The following is a 24,078-nucleotide window of genomic DNA, read 5'->3' on the forward strand; positions in this document are numbered from 1 at the left end:
GCTAAGCGTCCGAACTCTTGATTTCAGCTCAGGTCATGGTCTCATGGTTCATGAGTTTGAGCCCCGCATTGGGCTCTGCACTATCAGCGCAGATTCCTTCTCCCTCTCTCTCTGTTCCCCCTCAACTTGTGCTCTCTCTCTCTCTCTCAAAATAAATAAGCTTTAAAAAAAATAATAAAGTACAAATCTTTCATAAAATAATGCACATTATACAGACACTCTTAGGATATGATTTTTTTTTTTAATGTTTTATTTATTTCTGAGAGAGAGAGAGAGAGAGAGAGAGACAGTGTGAGCAGAGGAGGGTCAGAGCGAGAGGCAGATACAGAATCTGAAACAGGCTCCAGGCTCTGAGCTAGCTGTCAGCACAGAGCCTGATGTGGGGCTCGAACCCACAAACCATCAGATCATAACCTGAGCCGAAGTCAGACGCTTAACCGACTGAGCCACCCAGGCGCCCCAGTATATGATTTTTTTTAAGTGTCAAGGATAGTCACTGAATGTGCAGGACTATTAAGTCCTTAAATAACAGAAACCTCATCAAATATTTATCCATAGATACAGATACAGATGGAAATATACATGCACATACATACACTAGAGGTCGAGAGATATAATGGGGAAAAAAGTGGAACCAGGAGACTTGAGTTCTAATATATCAACATATTACAGGACCTTGAATAAGTTAGCTAATATTTATGGGCTTTCATACTGTTATTTGTAAAATGAGGCAGTTAGAGCCAATGGCTTTAGAACATCTTTACTATTTCATGTGCTGTCATAGTTCGCCATTTCACTGTATATTATAAATTCATAAGGTTAATAAGACTTTCTCAAAGCAAAAAAACAGAATTTAGCTTAACAGGAATGAATGGTTTTGATCAATACCTTTGAGCTCCTTATTAGTAGAGATCACTCCATCAGAAAAACGATGTGTATTTTCAACTAGCTAACATTTATTGGAGACTTACTGTGTCAGGTACAGTGCTGAACTATTTTAATTGGATCAGCCCATTTAATTCTGAAGACGTGCCTATAGTAGGTATTACCGTCCCTCAGAATAGACAGAGCTTAAAGAAATTAGCTTGCTCAAGGTCACGACAGCTGGTAAACCACAAAGCTGAGATGCGAAAAAGGGGGACTCCAAAGTTTATGCTCTTAACCACCATACTACCCTACCTCCTAATAAATAAATGAGTCAAATACATCCTTCATTTAATCTCTAACAGGTCCTGATTATTCCCATTCTAATTACAATTGAGAAAACTGCTACAGTGACAGCCAGCCAAGAAACAATTTCATATTAATCACGTGAACAGAAAGATTTAAAGGTTTGCTTTTATTAAAGTCCTGTGTTTTTGGTGATAATCAATATTTTCTTTTTAAAATTTTTTTTTTAATGTTTCTTTATTTTTGAGGCAGGGAAGGCAGAGAGGGAGGGAGACAGAGAATCCAAAGCAGACTCCGCGCTATGAGCACAAAGCCTGACACGGGCCTGAACCATGAGATGACCTGAGCCAAAGTCAGATGCTCAACCAGCTAAGCTACCCTGGTACCCCAGCAACCTTTCCTCCTAACAAAACAAAGAATAGCCATTAAATCTGAAAGACCAACAAAGATATTTTTCTTTTTAAGTTTATTTATTTATTTTCAAAGAGACAGAGAGAGCACAGAAGGGGCAGAGAGGGAGAGAAAGAGAGTCCCAAGCAGCCTCCGCATCAACAGTGTGGAGCCCAGAGTAGGGCTCGAACATATGAACTTTGAGATTATGACCTGAGCCAAAGTCTGATGCTTAACTGACTGAGCCACCAGGTGCCCAAGACCAGCAAAGATCTTAAGGTGTGATATTACTCATTTCCCTGCCTTTAGGCAGACAAGAAAAGCTCCTGACAATTACCCCAGATGGTGGGGCTTGTCCAAGAGAACAACTCTTCACATAGCATCAGTCTTGTCTCCATCACCATTTCAAATTTAATGCATAACTCTAATTACCAACATAAAGGTTCAAAGACAAAGTTGACAACAGACATTCTTGCTTCCAGCTAAGCCACTTCAACTAGCCTGTCTGCTGACTGGTAGAACACGTTTAACTTCATCAACAATCCTATTGCTGGGTATACAGCATTTCAAGAAGCGAATGAAAAAGATAATGTACATACAAATCCATGTACCAGAAAATGCCTTTTATGGGTTACTTTCAGCCCTCCAAGTGCCCAAAGCAAACCTTCTCTTTTATGTTCTCTATATTATGTCTTCAAGATGCAAGCTGTCTCTCAAGCTCTCAGAAAACCTCTTTTTTAGATGACTTTAAGCCTAGAAATGGTCATTTCTGATAAGGAATGGCTAAGTAAGGATATTACACAAAGGAAAATAAACCAGAATCCAAAAATTAAAGGCATTAAAAAAAAAATCCAAAACGATACCCATTTGGATGGGAATAAATTTTATAAACAAAAGTGCCTATTTCAATTATCTTTATTCCTCCTATAGAGTAATAAATAGGTTTCTCTAACACACAACGTCCTCCAGCCAAAGAGATTTTTGGTTTCATATATTGTGTGACCCTTAAGCCCAATTTCAATTTCAAAGATGGGTTGATATCCCCTGAACACTTACAAAAATTAAAAAGCAGAGCCCACATGCACTGTGGGTCTATTCTGTATCTCGTTGAGGACAGAAACAAAAAGAGAATAAGAAAATTACCCTTCTTTGATCCAACCCTTGATGAAGCACTGAAGAATTTCTTCACTGTGGTAACCTTGCGGGTCTTCTCATTGGTTTTTTTTTCTTCAAACTTGGAAAATGTGAGGGATTGGGCCCCCTGGCTGTTCTGACTGCTGGCAAAGGCCTCATTCTCCTCCCGCTGAAGTCTGCAATTCAAGAGACATTAAGAATGAGCCAGATATCCTCCAAGTTTTCCTAGTATCTGAAGCTATTACTCAATGAATTGCTGGGGGAACCTAGAATTTTTAGACATGGAGGCTAAACATATCAAATAGGTCTTAGGTGCCTGAATGAAACTATCCCACACACTCCTAGACTTCAAAAAGGACCTTCTCCATGAATCATATTCATTTAGTAAACATACTAAGGTTACGTAAAAAAAAAAATTAATAAATAAACTCCAGTCGTTTTCCCTAACAAGCTCAAGGTTGAAAAGGAAAAAGAGAGGCGCCTGGGTGGCTTAGTCGGTTAAGTGTCCGACTTTCGCTTAGGTCATGATCTCGCGGTTCGTGGGTTCGGGCCCCGCGTCGGGCTCTGTGCTGACTGCCAGCTCAGAGCCTGGAGCCTGTTTCAGTCTGTGACTCCCTCTCTCTCTGACCCTCCCCTGCTCACGCTCTCTCTCTCTCTCTCTCTCTCTCTCCCCTAGAAATAAAAAAAAAACAAAAAACATTAAAAAAAAAAGAAAAAAAAAGAAAAGGAAAAAGAGATAAGTATAATGTGATAGCTCCTACAGTAGAGAGTAAAACCTAATTGTTATGAGAAGATAGGAAAGAACAGCTTAATCTGCTGGAGGAAATGACGAAGATCTTACAGTGGTGATATTTACACCAGTCTTAAGAGGTGAATAGGGTTCCACAGAGTGAAAGGGCATTCCAGAAAGAGAGAACTATGAATGTGAAGGCATATGGTTTCCTTTGCAGACTAATATCAGCATCATTACTGGTGTGACCAGGTAGTTAAGAAACCTTGACTGCCAAGCCCACTGTAATCCTAGATTTCACCATGTAGTGGGGATCCAAGAAAGACTGTAAATCCAATAAATTACCATCATCAGATCTATGCTTTAGAAAACTAATGCAGGTTGCTATGCGATAACTTGAGGGGCAATAATTAAGCATATATTATACACAGATTTAAGTGAGAGAAAATATAGATCTGGAAATAAGAAAGGATGAAATTCAAGAGACTTCTCTGTGCTGGATTAAGTTCTATTTATTGGTCATGTAAGGGAGGTAAAGGAGAAATTAAGAATGACTCCCAATGTTTTTTAGTCAACTGAATAAAACAGGGATGTCATTAACTGATACAGAAGAAGGATAGGAAGAAATGTTGGGATTGAGTAAATAAAAGAAATAAATTTGACTTTGAACCAGGTCCAAGGTATTTGAGGTGTTTATAATAAATCTATTTTTAAAATTTTTTAATGTTTTATTTATTTCTGAGAGAGAGAGAGAGAGCAAGCGAGCGAGCGAGCAGGGCAGAGTCAGAGAGAGAGGGAGATACAGAATCTGAAATAGGCTCCAGGCTCTGAGCTGGCTGTCAGCACAGAGCCCGACACGAGGCTTGAACCCACAAACCGTGAGATCATGACCTGAGCCGAAGCCGGACACTTAACTGACTGAGCCACCCAGGCACCCCTATAATAAATCTAAAGAGCTCTCTTTAGAACAAGGGTTCTATATAGTGATCCCAGCAGCATCACCTAGGAACTTGTTAGATATGCAAATTCCCAGACTTCACTCCCACCCTACTAAAGTCAGAGACTCCAAGGTGAGGTCCAGTGATCCTTGTTTTTATAAGTGATTCTCATGCTTGCTTAAATTTGAGAAACAGTGCTGTAGCAAATCTCAAGCAAGGTCATAAATGGAAGCAGAAAGAAACAGCAATGAAGTCATAGGAAGAAGTGTTAGTCTGAGAATGGAATAGGGACACACTTCTCTCTGAGACAAAATAGAAGTCAGCATAAAGACAGGAGTACATTTTGCTGTTGGAGAGAGCAGAAAGCTACTTTCTTCATGAAACAGGATCAGCTATTGAGATTATCAGGAGTGCAGTGGGACACCTGAGCAAATACTTAATGTTCTATGTCTATATTTTCTCTTTGACCATAGAGTTACTGAAAGCAGTGAGTATGCATTATAATTCTCCAAGTTCACCACATATACTAGCAAAGTAGTCACTCAACAAATATGGCTGATTAGATACAAAAACTAGCAAAAGCTGTCAGAGTTCAGTCTGGTGTTCTTTTATGGAGAAGTTTTACTGTTTCTAGGATGCTGTGGCAAGAGATTGGCATCATTCATGGCATTTTAGTCATCTCTATACTCACCAGCCATTTTATCTTTTAGTTTTTATCATAATCATATTTCTGGATAATATAAACTATTTTGGACTAAGAAACCTCATTTTTAAGAAAAAGTTAGATTTCCAAAATGCACAGCCTCTGTATACAAATCAAAAAAGTTTTGAGGTGCCTGGGTGGCTCAGTTGGTTAAGCGTCTGACCTCGGCTCATGTCATGATCTCGCAGTTCGTCAGTTCGAGCCCCAGATCGGGTTCTGTGCTGGCAGCTCAGAGCCTGGAGCCTGCTTCAGATTCTCCCTCTTTCTCTGCCCCTCCCCCGCTCATGCTCTGTCTCTCTCTGTCTCAAAATAAAACTATAAAAAAAAAATCAAAAAGTTTTTACTATTATGTTTATCACCATGGCAGGTGCTATGCTGGATCTATTTTAATAATGAAAAAAATGATGCCTGATGAGAGTCATGTGCTGAGCTCTGTGCTCGGAACATCAGATAGATCACTACATTTAATTTTCACCATGAAGTATGTGTATCTCCATTCTTCTTCTCCAAGAAGTCTATTTTATCTATCTTAGAGAAGTCAGTCTAGGGGCACCTGGGTGGCTCAGTCAATTAAGCATCTGACTTTGGCTCAGGTCATGATCTCACGGTTTGTGAGTTCAAGCCCCATGTCGGGCTCTGTGCTGACAGCTCAGAGGCTGAAGCCTGCTTCAGATTCTGTGTCTCCCTCTCTTTTGTCCCTCCTCTCTGTTTCTCTCTGTCTCTCTCTCTCAAAAATAAACATTAAAAAAAAGAGAACTCAGTCTAACACTCTAAACACAAAATAATTATAAGACAAAGATAAAATGAAGAAATCACTGAAAGCTATTCATTAAATGTTAACTGAGAAGACGAGGGGAAAAAATTCATTTCTAATATTAAGCTGATTTGCTGATAGCTCACAACAGGTGAGAAAAATGGATTTTGACAACGACAGAGCTATATCTCCAACTTTTTCAGGGTTAAACCACCCCTAGTTAAGTCCTTTTACCGCTCTGCCAGTTCCCAGTCCTCCTGAATCTGCTTCTGCCTGGCTCTGTGGTACTCTTCCCTCCAGCACTTGGAGCAGAAACCCTGCCAAGCGGGGTTTCCATAGTAACCGCATCCTTTCTTGCATAGCAGCTCCGACTGGTCCACGTGAATTCCACGGCGTTCAGACTTCAGGCTCATCTTCTTTCTGCTAATCAAGTACAAACAAGAAAGTGTTGTTGCACTATCATTCTTCTATCAGCATAGCAATTAACAAAAATATGAGTGAGTCCATAATCTCACTCATAGGCAGGGAGGGAGGGAAAGAGTTTAAATACAGCAAGTTCCTGGGACACATGGCTGGCTCATTGGTGGAGCATGCAACTCCTGATCTTGGGATTGTGGGTTTGAACCCTATACTGGGTGCAGAGATTATTTAAAATAAAAATCTTAAAAAGAAAGCAAGCAAATTCTTGACAGAGTCATACAAAAGAAAACACTTTCTTTTTTTTTTAATGTTTTATGTATTTCTGAGAGAGAGAGACAGGGTGAGCAGGTGAGGGCCAGGGAGAGGGGGGGGAAACACAGAATATGAAGCAAGCTCCAGGCTCTAAGCTGGCTATCAGCACAGAGCCCGACACGGGGCTCGAACCCATGAACCCTGAGATCATGACCTGAGCCGAAGTCGGACGCTAAAACGACTGAGCCACCCAGGCACCCCAAGAAAACACTTCTTATTTCCTTCTCAATAGTATATAGAACACTTTAAGAAAGGACTAATATTGGATTAAAGACCTACATGTAACACTTGAAACTATAAAACACCTAGAAGAAAACACAGGGAAAAAACTTCATGACATTGGATTTGGCAACAATTTCTCGTATATGACACCAAAAGCAGCACAGGACACAAAAGGAAAAATAGACAAATGTGAATGTATCAAACCTAAAACATTCTGCATGGAAAAGGAAATAGTCCACAGAGTGAGAAGGCAAACTGTATAGAATGAGAAAAAATAGTTGCAAGCCATGTATCTGCTAAGGGATTAATATCCAGAATATATAAAGAATTCCCACAGCCCAACAACAACAACAAAAACCCAAATAATCTAATGAAAAATTAGCAAAGGACTTGAATAGATAATTCTCCAAGGAAGATACACAAATAGCCAACAAACATGTGAAAAGATGCTCAGGATCACTAATCAGGGAAGTGCACATCAAAACCACAATGAAATACCATTCCACATCCAATAGGATGGCTACGATTAAAAAAAAAAAAAATCAGATAATAACAAGTGTTAGCAAGGGTGTAGAGAAATTAGAACTCTCATATACTGCTGGTGGGAATGTAAAATAGTGTCTAACAGTTCATCAAACAATTAAAGAGAGTTACCATATGGCCTGGCAATTCCACTCCAACGTATACACACAAGAGGGATGAAAGCATATGTCCACATGGGGCACCTGGGTGGATTAGTCGGTTAAGCATTCAACTTCGGCTCAGGTCGTGATCTCATGGTTCATGAGTTCGAGCCCCGCATCAGGCTTTGTGCTGACAGCCAGCTTAGAGCCTGGAGCCTACTTCAGATTCTGTGTCTCCCTCTCTCTCTGCACCTCCCCTGCTCACACACTCTCTGTGTCTCTCAAAAATAAATAAGCATTAAAAAAAAAAGCATATGTCCACACAAACTTGTACACAAATGTTTATAACAACATTATCCATAATAGCCAAAAGGGGATGAATGATAAAGAAATTGTACGATATCCGTAAAATGAAGTATTACTTGGCCATAAAAAGGAAGTAAGTACGGATACACGTCACAACATGATTAACCTTGAAAACATTATGCTAAGTGAAAGAAGCCAGTCTTAAAAGGCCACATAGTATATAATCTCTTTCATATGAATGTTCAGAACAGGGAAATCTATAGAGACAGAAAGTAGATTAGCAGTTCTTTAGGACTAAGGGGGAGAGGGTGGGAATAAAGGAGATAGTTAATTCTGTGGTATGTGAGTTATACTTAATAAAGTTGTTCTTAAAATATGTATCTTGGAGATACTGCAGGTTGAGGCTGAGACCACCACAATAAAGCAAATGTCACAATAAAGTGAGTCAAATAAATTTTTTGGTTTCCCAGTGCCTATAAAAGTTAGGTTTACACTATACTGTAGTCCATTAAGTGCTCAACAGTACTACATCTAAAAAAACAATGTACTTAAATTAAAAATACTTTATTGCTAAAAAATGTGAACCACCATCTGAGCTTTCAGTGAACTGTAATCACTGATCATACATACCATAACAAATAATAATGAAAATGTTCAAAATATTGCAAGATATCCAGATTTTGTGACATGACACAAAAACATGGAAGTGGGCAAATGCTGTTGGAAAAATGGCACCGAGAGACTTGCTCGATACAGGGTTGTCACACAAACCTTCAATTTGTTTAAAAAAAAAAAAAAAAGTGGTATCTGTAAAACTCAGTAAAGCAAAGTGCAATAAAGCACAGTAAGCCTGTAAAAATCAGCAGAGGAGGGCAGGATGGGAAGTCAGAGAGATTCAAAGAACTATTGCCTTTGAAGGTGGAGCAACTCTAAGCCAAGGAATGTGGATGGCTTCTAGAAGCTGAGAATGACCTCAGTCCTATAACCAAAACCAACTAAATTCTGCCAGCATGAGTATGTTTGGAAGCAGATAGGAGATCAGGCTGGCTGACTCCTTTATTTTGACCTCTTGAGATCCTTAATAGAGTACCCAGCTGAGCCAGCCAGGACTTCTGCCTTTAAGAATTTTGGGATAATAAATGGATGTTGTTTTAGGCTCTAAATTTGTGGCAATTTGTTATGGCAACAACAAAAAACTAACACGGGCCTCTTTTCCATGTCTCTTTTTGGGGGCCTTTGTACATGTGTTCCGATGCTGCCTAGGGCTGTGCGTCCTGCTGTTCACATGGTGATTACTCTCTCATACTGTAGGTCTCAGCTTTCACGTCGCACTGTCAGGAAGGCCACTCTAAAGCAGTACCTCCCCCAAATCCCCAACTCTCACTTCCACGCTGGCTCAGCATTATTTCTCTATATCCTACCTATATCGAAAAAGGCAGGGTAAGGAAAGAGTTAACCAAAGAGGCCTGAGTTGCTCAAAAATCATGCACATTCTCAGAAGGGCCTGCTTGTGCGACTGGCTCATGGTCAGTTTCTGGGAATGGAAGTCTTGGAGTGTCCTTACATTTTGTATGCTTGGAGCTCTGAATCACACTTTAGACAGTTTGCGTAAATAGTGTGACGTATGGTGAACCCTGCGTCCTTTCTGGAGGTCTGGAGTTGCATTAACTCCAGATATGTGGTCATATCGTGAGGGCACCTGTGCCCATGTGACCACACTTCAATAAAAACCCTGGAATTCAAGGCTTAGATGAGTTTCCTTAACAGAAAACACTTCACGTGTGTTATCCTCCAAACTCTGCTCAATGCACTGTTTTCCTTTATTGATCCTGCTTTGTATCCTCTCACTGGCTATGAAACATTGCCAGGAGTACAGGAGTTCTATGAATCCTATCAAATTACCAAACCTGGGGTGAGTCGTGGAGACTACTGACCTAGGGTATGATTATAAAGGGGTGGCATGAGGGAACTCTTAGAGGTCACAGAATAGTCCTGAATCTTGACTGTGACACAGAACTGCTATACATGCACACACACACGACAGATGTCAATTTCTTGGTTCTGACAGTATACCACAGTTACGTAAAATGTAGCCTTTGGGGAAAACTGGGTAAAGAGTACACAGGGCCTCTCTGTATTATCTTTGCAACTTCCTGTTAATCTGTCATTTCAAATCAGAGGTTTAAAAAATTCCACTTAAAGAAATTTAAGTGACAACACGTATGACTGAACCAACATATATGAGATAGTTAAACACATCACTCAGATGATTTCTGAGTATAGACAACAAAGAGAGCAAGTGAAATACCAAAAGTGCATGCCAGGATTTGAAAGCAGTGGTGATGACAGCTCTGTTTCAGAGGAGCAAAGCACGTACAGTCAACACACCTACATTAGACACCAGAGACATATAAGCAGCATATCCTCTTCAGTTAGGGAGAAACTTATGGGGATCAACGGCCTGAGCCTCAATTCTGTCTTTCCTGCACAGAAAGACCTATCCCTCAAGAGTCAGTGGAGCCATAACCCAGAGGCAAGCTACCCCCACCACTGTACCCAGGAGGAAGGGCCAGAGGGACACATGCGGATCCTGTTTGAGCACGGCACTCAAATAAGCAGGCTTTTATTGAGCAACCTGGGCATAAAGAATGCATAATGCACTTGGCCCATTGCATTAGGGAAGACAGAGTAAAAATAATCTCTACTGCTGAGACAGTGGAGATCCCTGCGAATTCTGCCCCAGGGCTAGTATTCAATCTGGGTTGAGGTACCGTAAAAAAAAGGCCAGAGGAGTACAAATCCCAGAGTTAGATGTGTTTTTCCTGAAGACTCTGCATGTAAACCAAATTCATCTCATAAAATAAGCAAAAACAAACAAACAAACAAAACATTTTGTGGATTTGAGTAGCTTCCCACTATCTTTCTTATGAGAGTCCTACTTCCTGTTTTTGGGTTCAATGTCATGTTCTCATGGTTCATTCCTCTATGCTCCAATTTATAGGAAATATCCAATCAACCCTACTAAAATGATACACTGTCCTTGACCTCAGTTAAGAAATAAAACTAATAACTCAGCGTTTCTCCTTAAATTTGATTTTCTCCACTTATGGAAGCATAAGATATATATAGACAAGTAGAAAAGAAAGTAGAATGTAAAAACATCACCCAGAGACATTCACTATATTCTCAAAGTATATATATTCTTGATAAATATACATCAAGTATACATGTATATTCTTATAGCTTTCTTTACTCATCACTCATTTATTTAACAAATAATTATACACTGATTCACACTCTATGATAGGCACTTTACAAAAGTAAAAGTAAAGTTGCAGTCCTTGTAGCATCTGTTATGTAGTATGGGAGATACAACTATATACTTAGAAGGCCTGTAAGAATTTAAAACACTATGAACAATGAGGAAATAATTAATTTTAGATTACAAAATCACATAAAAGAATTTATATTTATGTAAAACAAGCTAAATTTGTGTACATGAAATCTATGGAGCTCTTACAATAGTCTAACAATAACAAGTTTGGAAATATAAAAAGAGATCCCATCACAATAGTATCAAAATGTAAAACCACCCAGGAAATACTGTAATAGGAAAATTATGTGATTTTATAATAAATATTATAAGTATAAAGAAAGCTGAAGTAGTTGGTAAGACATACCAATTTTTACTGAGGAAACTCAATTTATAAATGTCAAGTGTTTAAAAAATTTCAAGTTTACTACAAATGACAATAAAATTTCAAAAGACGTTTTTTGGTTTATTTAATTATTTTGGGAGAGAGCATTCAAGCACATAGAGGAGGGGCAGAGAGTTAGAGAAAGAGAATCCCAAGCAGGCTCCCCACTGTGAGCACAGAGCCGGATGTAGGGGTCCAACTAGTAAACTGTGAGATCAGGACCTGAGCTAAAATCAAGAGTCAGACACTTAACTGACTTATCACACCTTGGGAAACTTTTAAAGGACTGAGGGCTATTTAAGCTTAAAAACTGAAGGAAATTTTTAAAAAGAAACAGACTTAAATACATAAATTGAAACTTCTTTCTAGTTTTTAAAAGGCCCACTTAGAAAATGGAAAGGCAAGGGCACCTGGATGGCTCAGTTTGTTAAGCATCCAACTCTTGATTTCAGCTTAGGTCATGGTCTCACAGTTCGCAAGATTGAGCCCGACATGGGGCTCTGTGCTAACAGTGCAGAGCCTGCTTAGGATTCTCTCCATTTCTCTGCTCCTGCCCCGCTCGCACTGGTTCTCAAATAAACATTAAAAAATTAAAATAGGCAAATATTTTAAGAAAATATGACAATGAAGTATTTTATTATATTCAGAAATTATATGAATAAAAAGAAATTGTAAATCTCTGATATGCAGGATAAGGATATAAGTAGACCAATCAAAAAACAGGAAAAGCTTCTGAGAAACAGAATGTCAAAGGGTTTCTGCATTTTTATTTTTATTAAAATTTATTTATTTTTGAGAGAGAGAGAGAAGCAAAAATAGAGAGAGAGAGAGAGAGAGAGAGAGAGAGAGAGAGAGAGAGAGAGAATCCCAAGCAGGCTCCACATTGAACGTGGCTCAATCCCACAACCATGAGACCAAGACATTAGCCGAAACCAAGAGTTGAGTGCTCAACCAACTGAGCCACCCAGGCACCCATAAAGGTTTCTGCATTTAAAATTTTGATATATACAACCAAACTGGCTTCAGAAAATGATTGTATCTATCTACATCCCTACCTACTGTGTATGAGAGAATCTACTCTCCCGGAAACTCATAAATACTGGATTATTAATCTTTATTTGGTCCATATGAAAAAGAAAAAAATTAATCGTTTTTTGTTTTAATATGCATTTCTCAAACCATCTTTAATATTTACTGGCCAATATATACAATTTTAAATTGAGTATCTTCTTTGAAGAATTTAACCATTCGCGTTCTTTGCTCATTTTTCTATGTCATCTTTCTTCCTTTATTTTCCATTGAAGTATAGTTGACATATAATCTTTGTCTCTTTCTAAGCGCTCTTTTTATGTCATCTTTTAGTCCTTCACTTTATGTTAGTCCTTCACTTCACTAACTTTCATATCGTTAAATATACTGCTTCCAAAATGAATGTAAATACCACACAGAGAAGCAGTGGCAGAGTTCGTGTTAAATATAACAAAACAAAGTACCCAAACACTGGCCTGCCCAAATGATTCCAAGCGGTAATCAAACCCATGAAATATAATGTAGAGCTTATACTGCTGGAATGAGCAAAGCCGGCAGAGCAGCATTCTTACAGAATGAGTTTTTGACAACAATCTTCTATTGTTTTAAGTTGCACCCTCTCCAGATATGTGAAATTATGATTCCAATCTGAGCATGCCACTGCCCAGGCCAACAACCCAAACGTGCATGCTAAATAAACTGGCTGCTCTGGTTTACTTCCTACTATGCTCCATCCTCTCTTCCATGGCAGCAGCCAATTCCCCAAATGGTCAGTTTATTCAATAAGTAAATGACCAAATATTCTCTTAAGTCCACTCAAACTAGCAACAGACTGCAATCCATAACATGCTTTCAACCACTAACAGCTTCATATTTTTGATACAACTGTGAGTTATATCTTGGTTTTAGCTTTGCTGCAGCCATTTGCTGTGGCTGAGCAAAGTGATATACACACACACACACACACACACACACATACATCACGAGATAAGAGAAATACAAAAAGAACTGCCCGGATGGAAAATGTATTTATTCAGATTTGCTAGCTGGCTCAATGAATTACAAATCTGTATTATGTTTATGCCTCTGAGAAGCGTCCTGTATGTAATAAAAATTCAATCCAATTAATCTGCAGAGATTTTCAAAAGCTAAAACCATATCGTCTGTTGTGCGTTAGATTGTGTCCCCAAAAAAGGTTGAGTTCAATACTGTGAATGAAACCTGCTTTGGAAATAAGCAGATGTAATTACAGAATAAGGTCATACGCATTTAGGGTGGTCCCTAAATCCAATAACTGGTGTCCTTACAAAAAGGCCCTGAAAGAGAGACATACACACAGAGGTCGAGATCGCAGTGATGTGGCCACAAGCCAAGGAAGTGCAGAACACCCAGCCAGCATCTCCAGTATTCAGAGACAACACGGCCCTGCTGACACCTTGGTTTCAGATTTCTAGCCTCCAGAACAGTGAGAGAATAAATATTTGTTGTTTTAGGCCACCCAATTTGTTTACAGCAGCCCTAGGAAACTATAAAAATCATCCAGGAAGAATTATAAACTGGAATTGTAAACAAATAATTGAAAGAAATGAGGTTTCCATAAGTTAAAACAGAACTATGGGTCCACAGCATCACTTGCTCCTTATCAAGTGGGTAATCACATCTCCCAGTTCATGAAAACAGTCCTGGCTTATGCCTGTTGTCCTAGCAAAAAAGCATCCATTTGATTCTCGAAAGTGATCTGCTCTAGATAATAAATTACATGGTCATGTTATTTATGAACAAGCCTATAAGACCCTCCTGTTAGTCCACCTTCAAATTCCATCCTGTTCAAATAGCATCTGACTCCCTTTTCCCCACTGACAGAATAATTCTATCCCTCTGGTTCTTACAGTATTTTATAAATACAGCTATTATAATACTCACACTCTATTATAATAACTTCCTTATGTGGCCACTCCACATACACAGACATAGCACTGTTCTGCCAGGAACAGAGTGAGTAACCCATACATATTTCCTAAATTTATTAAATTCTTTATTTAGAAGACCAACAAAGTACCTGCATAGACCATTTTCTTTCACTTCTGTCCCATATACACTCTCCAGGGCCCAATGCAGGTAGGAATAGAAAATTAAACTGCAAAATGACTAACTTATGAAGCAGTTGTTCTCAAATTTTAGCATGCATCAGTATCACGTGGAGGACTTTTTAAAGCAGAGTACTTCCTGGCTCCCAACCCAGTTTCTGATTCAAGAGGTCAGGGGGAGGGCCAGAGAATCACATTCCTAAAAAGTTCCCAGGCGATGTGGCGAAGGACTACTCTTTGAGAACCACTGCGATAAAGAAGGAACAACAATTATTAAAAGATTAGTTTCTTCTCATGACTTCGTTACTAGTGGGAGACTTTCTCTTCTGAATACAATGGAGTAGCTTGTGGCAGACCAACACTGCTACAGGGAACGAAGAAAGCTAGATACTTTTTTTTTTTTTTTTTAACTTTTTCAATGTTTATTTGTTTTTGAGAGACAGAGACAGAGCTTGAGTAGGGAAAGGGCAGAGAGAGAGGGAGACACAGAATCCAGGCTCTGAGCTGTCAGCACAGAGCCTAATGCAGGGCTCAAACCCATGAATTGTAAGATCAGGACCTGAACCAAAGTCGGACATCCAACCAAATGAGCCACCCAGGTTCCCGTAGATACATTTTTTTATTTATTTTTTATTTTTTTAAATGTTTTTATTTATTTCTAGGAGAGAGAGAGAGACAGCGTGAGCAGGGGAGGGTCAGAGAGAGAGGGAGATACAGACTCTGAAATTGGCTCCAGGCTCTGAGCTGGCAGTCAGCACAGAGCCCGATACGGGGCTCGAACCCACGAACTGTGAGATCATGACCTAAGCAAAAGTCGGACGCTGAACCGACTACGCCACCCAGGCGCCCCACATTTTTTATTTTTTAATTTAATTTTTAAATAGTTTATTGTCAAGTTGGTTTACATATAACACCCAGTGCTCATCCTAACAAGTGCCCTCCCCCATGCCCATCACCCCCCTTTCCCTCTCCCCCACCCTCATCAGCCCTCAGTTTGTTCTCAGCATTCAAAAGTCTCTCATGGTTTGCCTCCCTCCCTCTCCCCAACTATTTCCCCCTTCTTCTCAGCCATGGTCCTCCGTTAAGTTCCTCCTAATCCACCTATATGTGCAAACATATGGTATCTGTCCTTCTATATTTATACAATGGAAGACTACATGGCAATGAGAAAGAATGAAATCTGGCCATGTGTAGCAACATGGATGGAACTAGAGGGTGTCATGCTGAGTGAGATAAGTCAAGCAGAGAAGGACAGATACATTTTTAAATCAATGTTTAAAGGCATCAAAAAAAAACATGAAGCAATCAAAACTAGAAGCCTCTGGATTCTGGAAAAAGAGAGGAACGGAAGAGAAACAAAGTGACATTCTGCAGCCACTTTTTCACCAAATACATTTGCTGACTCTGGGGCAAAAGGCTGAGAATCCAGACTGACCATAGACAGAGGAACACAGACAGAGCTTTTGGAAGAGATGAAAGAAAGGCAAGACTCAAGGAGCCAAAATCCCAGTTAAAGAGGAGAGTCAAAGAGCCAGGTCTAACACGAGGCTGGTTTCCCCCTAAGGACATTTACCAAATTCTACAGCAGCACAGAGAGCTTCAAAACAAAACTGAAAACCTCTGAAAACCAAGAGTGGAATTTTCAGGGGGGCCTGGCTGGCTCAGTTGGTAGAGCATGCAACTCTTGGAGTTGTAGGTTTGAGTCCCATGTAGGGTGTAGAGATTACTTAAAAATAAAATCTTTAAGGGAAAAAAAAGTGGAATTTTCAGTAATCTCACTGTTCTCAAGAGACAAAGATTACAGTACAGAAACCACCAGGGGAAGAGGTACCTGTGAGTTTGCTAGACTATCAGTTAGAAGCCCTGGATGACTAGTGGTAAAGGCAAACCAGAAGGAAACTAGCCTTATCAACCCAGGACACAATCTCAACCATTAGCTCAATCCCTAATAGGATTATATGATAAATCTCTACTCTACCTGGCTAGCAAAAGGGAGGACACATTTCCTCTCTGAAAAAGAACAGCATTGAAGCACGTGGGTGGCTCAGTTTGTTAAGCGACCAGCTCTTGATTTCTGTGCCGATGGCACAGAGCCTGCTTGGGATTCTCTCTCCTTCTCTCTCAAAAATAAATAAATAAACTTAAAAAAAAGAAAAAAAGAACAGCATCATCTGGAACTTCATTTTATTCACAACACCCAGCATTCACCTAACTAAAAGCCAAAAAGAAAACAGATGCTCGGATGACGCAGACAATGAAGTTAACATTTTATTTTTTTTTTAATTTTAATGTTTTTTATTTATTTCTGAGAGAGAGAGAGAGAGCAGGGAAGAGTCAGAGAGAGAGGGAGACAAAGAATCGGAAGCGGGCTCCAGGCTCCGAGCTAGGTGTCTGCACAGAGCCCAATGCGGGGTTTGAACCCATGCACTGTGAGATCATGACCTGAGCTGAAGTGGAACACTTAAACGACTGAGCCACCCAAGAGCCCCTATTTTATTTTATTTTTATTTTTTAGAGAGAGAATCCTGGGGGGGGAGGGGGGAGAGGGGAGGGGGAGAAAGGGAGGAGGAGGGGGAGAAAGAAGCAGGGCACGAGCTCACCTGATGCAGGACTTAAACTCACAAACCATGAGTTCATGGCCTGAGCTGAAGCCGAAGGCTTAACTGACTAAGCCAACCCAGGCACCCCAAAAGAAAGACTTTTAGGGGCACCTGGGTGGCTCAGTCGGCTAAGCCTCCGATTTCAGCTCAGGTCATGGTTCACGGTTGCTGAGTCTGAGCCATGCGTATGGCTCTGTGCTGACAGCTCACAGGCTGGAGCTTGCTTCAGATTCTGTGTCTCCTTCTCCTTTTCTCTCTCTCTCTCTCTCTCTCTCCTTCTCCTTTTCTCTCTCTCTTGCTTCAGATTCTGTGTCTCCTCCTCCTTTTCTCTCCCCCCCCCCCCTTCGTGCTCTGTCTCTCTCTCAAAAAAATAAAATAAACATTTAAAAAAAAGACTTTTAAATAATGATAGCTACTTAAATTCCCTATTTAGGAATATAGGTGAGAAGTAAATAAAAAATAGGTGAAGAAAGGGAGTAAGAACATACTTTAAAAATGAAGAATTTCAGGGGCGCCTGGGTGGCTTAGTCGGTTAAGCATCCGACTTTCGCTTAGGTCATGATCTCGCGGTTCGTAGGTTCGAGCCCCGCGTCGGGCTCTGTGCTAACTGCCAGCTCAGAGCCTGGATGGAGCCTGTTTCAGTCTGTGACTCCCTCTCTCTCTGACCCTCCTCTGCTCACACTCTCTCTCTATCTCTCCTAGAAATAAAAAAAAAAAAAATGAAGAATTTCAACTGAGAATTGTAATCTATAAGAATTGAACTGAAATGCTAGATTTGAAAAGTATAATAACTAAAATTAAGAATTCAAAGGGTAGATTTAACAACAAACCAGGCTTAGCAGATAAGAGGATTAGAAACGGGAACCCAAGTCAATAAAATATATTCATACAGAAGCAGAGAGAAAAACTAATAGGAAATAGAGGCAGGGGTGAGGGGTGGGCAGTGTAAAGAGAATGAGGAACATTGTGGAAAATTGTACCAAGTATGTAACTGGAGTCCCTCAAAAGAAGAGGAAAGAATGAATAAGACAGAACCAATATTAAAAGTAAGAACCAGGCACCTGGGTGGCTCAGTCGGTCGACTGTCCGATTGATTCTTGATTTTGGCTCAAGCCAAGATCTCATGGATTCATGAGTGGAGCCCCTCATTAGGCTCTGTGCTGAGTGTGGAGTCTGCTTAAGATTCCCTCTCTCTCTCCCCCTCCTCTGTCCCTCTCATCTGCTCACACATGTGCTCTCTCTCTCTCTCACTAAAGCAAAATTAAAAAATAAATAAAAGAATGGAAATTTCAAAACTGATGAAAAAACAAGCCACAATTCCAAGAAATTCTGTGAACATAAAAGCACAAAACACACACACACACACACACAAAGATACAGCATACTTAAAATGTTGATAATCAAAAACAAAGAGAAACTTTTAAAAGTAACCAGTGGGAAAGAGAAGCACATTACTTTCATAGGTGCAACAGTAAAACTAACAGCTAAATTCTCAGAAGAAATCATAAAAGCCATAAGACAACAGATGACCTCTTTAAAGTGCTAGGAAAAAAATGCCCACCTAGAATGTGCTGCTCAGTGACTATATCCTTTAAAAATAAAAGCACAATAAAGACATTTTCAGACAAACAAAAACTGAAAGAATTCATTACGGGCCCACTTGCATTAGAAGAAATACCAGAGGATACTCTTCAAATGGAAAGAAAAATTAGCCTATCCCAAAGAGAAACACAGAAATACAGGAAGGAATGAAGAGTAATGGAAACAGTAAATATGTACATAAATCCACCCAAATACAGATTACATGTTAAAACAATAATTTCTTGCAGGTTTTAAAATATCTGTAGAATTAAACAAGTAAAACAGTAATACAACAAGGCAGGAAAATGACAAACTGAGTTAGTATCTAAAGTTCTAGCATTACTGGAGAAGTGATAAAAGTTATAATTTTTATTAGACTGCAGTAAGTCAAGGGTATATGTTATAATTGCTAGTATAATCACAAAAAGGGTAATAAAAGAATATGTAACTAAACAATTACGACAGGGAAAATATTAAATAATTGAATAATAATCCGAGATGGCAAGAAAAAAGGAAAAGGGAACAAAACTGATGAGTCAAAAAGAAAACTTATCAAAAGATGGTAGATCTAACACCAAATACAGTGACAATCACATTACATGAAAATAGACTAAATATTCTAATTTAAAGATTAAAACAGACTAAAGAAAAAAACTAAATCCAATCATCACGATGCTTTTGAGGACAAAATTTTAAAAAAAATAGAAAACAGAAGGATGGAAAAAGATATAGCATGCAACATTTACCAAAGAAAGCTAGTAAAGCTATACTGATATACAAAGTGGACTTGAAGGCAAAAATCACTAATAATGATTAAAGGATAAAAGTGCTAATCCACCAAGAAAATTCTAATGTGAGCCAAGTGGTTAGAAATTAGTAATCACTGGGAGCTAAGAAGCATACTTTTACCAATGACCTTGAAGTCCAATGCAAAGCAATGGCTGCAACCAACTTCTTTTAGAAAAATCTATGGCAGCTCAAAGGGTAGAACTACACATTAACATAGAACATAAATACCAGACTTCTTTGCAATATGATAAAACTCACACAGGGACACCTGGGTGGCTCAGTCGGTTGAGGATCTAACTTTGGCTCAGGTTGTGATCTCATGAGTTCAAGTCCCACATCAAGTGTGCTGCTGTCAGTGCAGAGCCTGCTTCAGAGTCTCTGTCACCTCTCTCTTCTTGCCCCTCCACTGCCTGTGCACACTCACTAATGCGCTCTCTCTCTCAAAAAATTTAAAAAAAAATCTCATACATATACCTTATGTGAATTCTGAAATGCTTCCATAAACTAGTAAACAATTTTTTTATCACAAAATAAAAGGTAAACAGTTCTAGAAACAAACATTAATAAGGATCAGAAAATATTATGGGGTAATAAAATGTTTACTAGACTGGGTAGTTTGATAAAATCACTAAAATTCTTAACTATAAAAACTAAACTTCCTGAAGTTAAACCTCAGAAAAAGGAAAAACAAAACTTAAAAAAAAAATACTCAGGTTCTTCTTCTCCAAATATAGCTCAAGTGTTGATTGAAGCATGAAACTGAAATCTTTACATTATACTTACCTAAACGGCAGACTCACCATCATCACAATTAGTGGTTGTGTTTGGGGCTGGAACTGGCTGGGCCTAAAATCCAACCTCCTGATTAGCTTTTCTGTTACAATCTAAGAACCTTAAGCTTCAAAAGACCTCAGCTTATTTCTCAAGCACTATTTACATATAAATAATAAGTTGAGATTTTTATTTTCTAACTTATTTATTCAATTACTAGACCAAAGACAAAAGTTTTCCTCCCTGACCCTTCTCTTTCTTTTTCGGTAGCCCATACAGGAATTGAAAAGATCTTCTTCAAAGAGATAGCCTATAGCTTCTTATGGATAACAACAAAAAAGTATCTGCAATTATGTTCCCAAATATGTCCAAGAACAAAAGTAGGTTCTTGGGAGAAAGTCGTGTCTACATATAGTTGATATTAAAAGAACTTAAATACTGAACATCAGCAGTCTGCATAGGGTATGAAAACACTTTGCCATCTGATTATTCCTCATAAACGATACTTAAGATGCGTCCACCCGTGACCATACAACATTTGAAGCCCTAGACAAATAAAATCTACACACTTACCACACTACGAGAACAACTGCAATGGCTAATTGATTAATATAAATAAAGATATAATCCAGCTTGTTAAGTAGAAGGCAAGGACATCACTTCTGGAGACACTAATTATAATGGATTTTAGACATTTTATTTCATCCGCCTACAGGTTTATTTTTTGTCTTCACATTTTTTATTTGCATTCTTCTCATAATATCCTATTCAGAACTGTGGTCACTAGCGCAGCTTATTTTTCAGGAACATGTTTCAAAAACAATGTCAAAAGCGATATGGAAATGCAATCAAGGAACCATTAAGTTACATAACTACATTTAGACAACAACAGTTCCACCCATTGTTTACTGATTAAAGGTGAATAAGGGTGTTCTCTATTCTCTAGTTTCATAGGCTAGGTCACAAATTTACAATATACTGTAGGAACTGTATGGTCATACAGTTTTTCATTTTCAAAAAACAAAAACAAAACAATCCAGAATTACCTGAAACAGCTACATATGAAAATGCACAATAAATGATGGTTTACTTATCTACACAACTCTAATGCAATACAATTCCTAACAAAACAGAATGAGAGTTAAGAACACATACACCTAGTAATGGCGTTACAAAAACATAACCTAAATTCATGCCAAATCACAGCAGTGAGATCACCCGCTTAAGTTTTACTCTAAAATTTAGATATAAACCTTTTTTTCTAGAATGGTATACTACCTTTATAAATATCATTGTGGCTTTCCTGATCTTGAGGCAAATTCAGAGCAAACACAAAGAAAAAATATGTGCATTTTAGATGCAAAGAAACACATAAAATAATACCCCACTTTGCGAATCCTGATTGATGTTTAGAAGACTCCCCCCTCCCCGCTCCCCCAACTTGACAAAATATAGCCAAATGCCTTGAAGCTGTAGCTCCCTGACCATTATTTGGATAGGAAGGTCCTGTGCACAGCCCTTCTGTAATGGTGGGTTCCGATACTTGCCAATGTGCTTACCTCTGGTCCCACCTTGTGAGCTCACAGTCTAGTTCGCTGCAGCAGGTAATATAAAGTGCTTAGGTGCAGATCACGGAGTTGGCTGGACTACCTGAGTTCAAATCTCCATCACCTCTTGTGTGACCTGAAACAAATTACTACTCTGAACCACATTTCTTTCTATTTTTAAGAAGGAGGGTGAAGGGAGTGGTCAACACTGAGATAATGCATGTGAAGGGCTTATTACTTGCACAGCGCCTGGCCCACACTAGCACTTGATAAATTTGAACTATTATTACTTAAACAGTCTGCTTTTTAGCTTGAGCAAAATATAGACATATTAATTTTCTAGACACCCCTTCTAAGATGAGTAGATCTGTTCCCCTTTTAAAAATGAATTATATACCTGGACTTTTTGAGCCAATGTTCTCTATGCTGGAGCTAACACCCCAAACCTACTTCCAGAAATGCACCTTAGGTCTGTGTTTGGTATTCCCTAAGTCCATCTATACGTGGAGGCGAGGTGACTTTCATGTAAGTATTAGTCCTTGTTAGACTCCTCCATTCTCATACTCCCCGTGAAAAATATGGCTCTGTGATCAGACAACGTAAAATGACAACATAAAAAAATGGATGTACTTGAGGAACTTGTCAGGAAGCACAAACTCAAATCCCTGATTTACAGGTAACTTTATAACAAAAAGCTCCATTGAGAAACAAAATACTTATGGAAGAGAACCTGAAGAATGTACAGTCCCCATCTACTTATCTAGATCATCTAAAACAGACCCTTAAATTAAATCACTGTAGAAATCTACACACTTAGATCACATTATTTTGCCAGCACATTATGTTTTGTCATCAACCTACACAATGAGGCAATGAAGAATCTTAACTAAAAAACAAAGTAAAGCACAATACAGCCCTATGAAATGCATGCTGTTATTTACTTAAGGATGTAGCTGAGAAATCTGTCAATACAAGGAGTCTGGGAATCCAAACAGAAATTGGTCTTTTATCTTATGATCACTGAACTATGCAACTGATTATATCGCCTTCTGAACAGGCCACTAAAAAGCAGAGTCAAATTTGTAGCTCTCTAACAAATACTTAAGACTTCAGTCCAAGTACCTTGTGCACAGATCTCATTCCATCTCAATGAGGATCTTACAGATCTCAATTTTCATCTTAATTTTTCTCCCTCAGTGCTAAATTCATCACCTCCTTATTTCTGTATGTTCTCAATAACATGCTGTATCTTTGAAAGTCATTATGAATCTTTTCTGGAACACCATGCAATATAAGTAAATGACATGCACCATTTAAAAATCACGGCACAAGATTACTTTCTTCCATTAATAAGCATTTTATGAGTTCAATTTCTAAAGGCATTACTTTTTGTGCTCCAAAAGAAAAAAGAAATATTGCAAAAACTGTGTCTAAAATTAGGAAATTCTAACAACAGGAACTACAGAAATAAAACTTTCATTATGTATTTTTAACTTTGAAGCACACAGAAATTTATAAATATATCCCATGTAAAAATCCCCCAAAAGTCATTTTTAATCTGAAAACACAGACCAAATCACCACAAATGCAATTGCAATTATTTATTCTGAATGGGAACTAAAGAGATTAGCTTGAAAAATGATTCAAAAAGGAGCTTCAAATCCTTCTGAGCTGCCCTGTGCCTGGCACAGAGAATGCTGCCAACCATACCTTAAGGTGAGACCGCACAGAATTCAGAGCCCCCAAAACTCCTGCTGCCCTCCTGCTGTAGGGATTTTGCTACATCCCTGCTTCAGGGATTTTAGCAATCTTCTTGATGTCATTTGACGAAAATAAAAAGCTTAAGAACCTTAGTGTATGCAATTTAACCCATTCATGAATTCATAACTTCTGACTTCTAACCACATACTTACCTACCTAATTGATGGTAATTACAGTTCTTCACCCTCCTGGTGACCATCAACAAGTAGGCTATGCTATCAGAAACATGAAAATGAAACATGAAAAAATGTTCTACTATACAATAGAAATTACACTTTCTACCCCACCGACAGGAACTTCATCAAACACAGAAATCTCACAGGGTAACTTGAAAGCAGGGTAACTCATAAGAGTACAGCTTTTTCTTAAGCATTTTAGGAGCTTTATCCAAATATCAAGTGAATAAAATATAATATCATTACATAATATCATGTGGGATGAAGGTAAGTCCACTATTGTTTCTCCTAAGTGTTTGACAACTATTTCCAGGGATTCCAGTCATATGAAATATAC

At 38.7% G+C, this 24,078-nt stretch overlaps 1 protein-coding gene across 5 annotated transcripts in view; it reads right to left on the minus strand.

Moving 5' to 3' along the window:
* RABGEF1 (RAB guanine nucleotide exchange factor 1) overlaps positions 1 to 23,782 on the minus strand; it is a 54,269-nt gene extending 30,487 nt beyond the window's left edge. For 3 of the 5 annotated variants that reach the window (XM_077777880.1, XM_077777879.1, XM_077777876.1), the window contains exons 1-4: positions 23,722 to 23,782; positions 21,817 to 21,940; positions 6,054 to 6,242; positions 2,704 to 2,870 (exon numbers count right to left, since the gene is read on the minus strand). In XM_077777880.1, coding sequence (XP_077634006.1) covers positions 2,704 to 2,870; positions 6,054 to 6,232 — 346 coding nt within the window. In that variant the 5' untranslated portion in view covers positions 6,233 to 6,242; positions 21,817 to 21,940; positions 23,722 to 23,782. Of the gene's footprint in view, positions 1 to 2,703; positions 2,871 to 6,053; positions 6,243 to 21,816; positions 21,941 to 23,717 lie in introns of all 5 variants that reach the window. The other 2 variants (XM_077777878.1, XM_077777877.1) reach the window with 2 other exon arrangements.
* Positions 23,783 to 24,078: the final 296 nt, after the last annotated feature.

The sequence above is a fragment of the Crocuta crocuta genome, unplaced genomic scaffold, assembly GCF_008692635.1.
Source record: "Crocuta crocuta isolate KB4526 unplaced genomic scaffold, BGI_CrCroc_1.0 scaffold217, whole genome shotgun sequence".
NCBI lineage: Eukaryota > Metazoa > Chordata > Mammalia > Carnivora > Hyaenidae > Crocuta > Crocuta crocuta.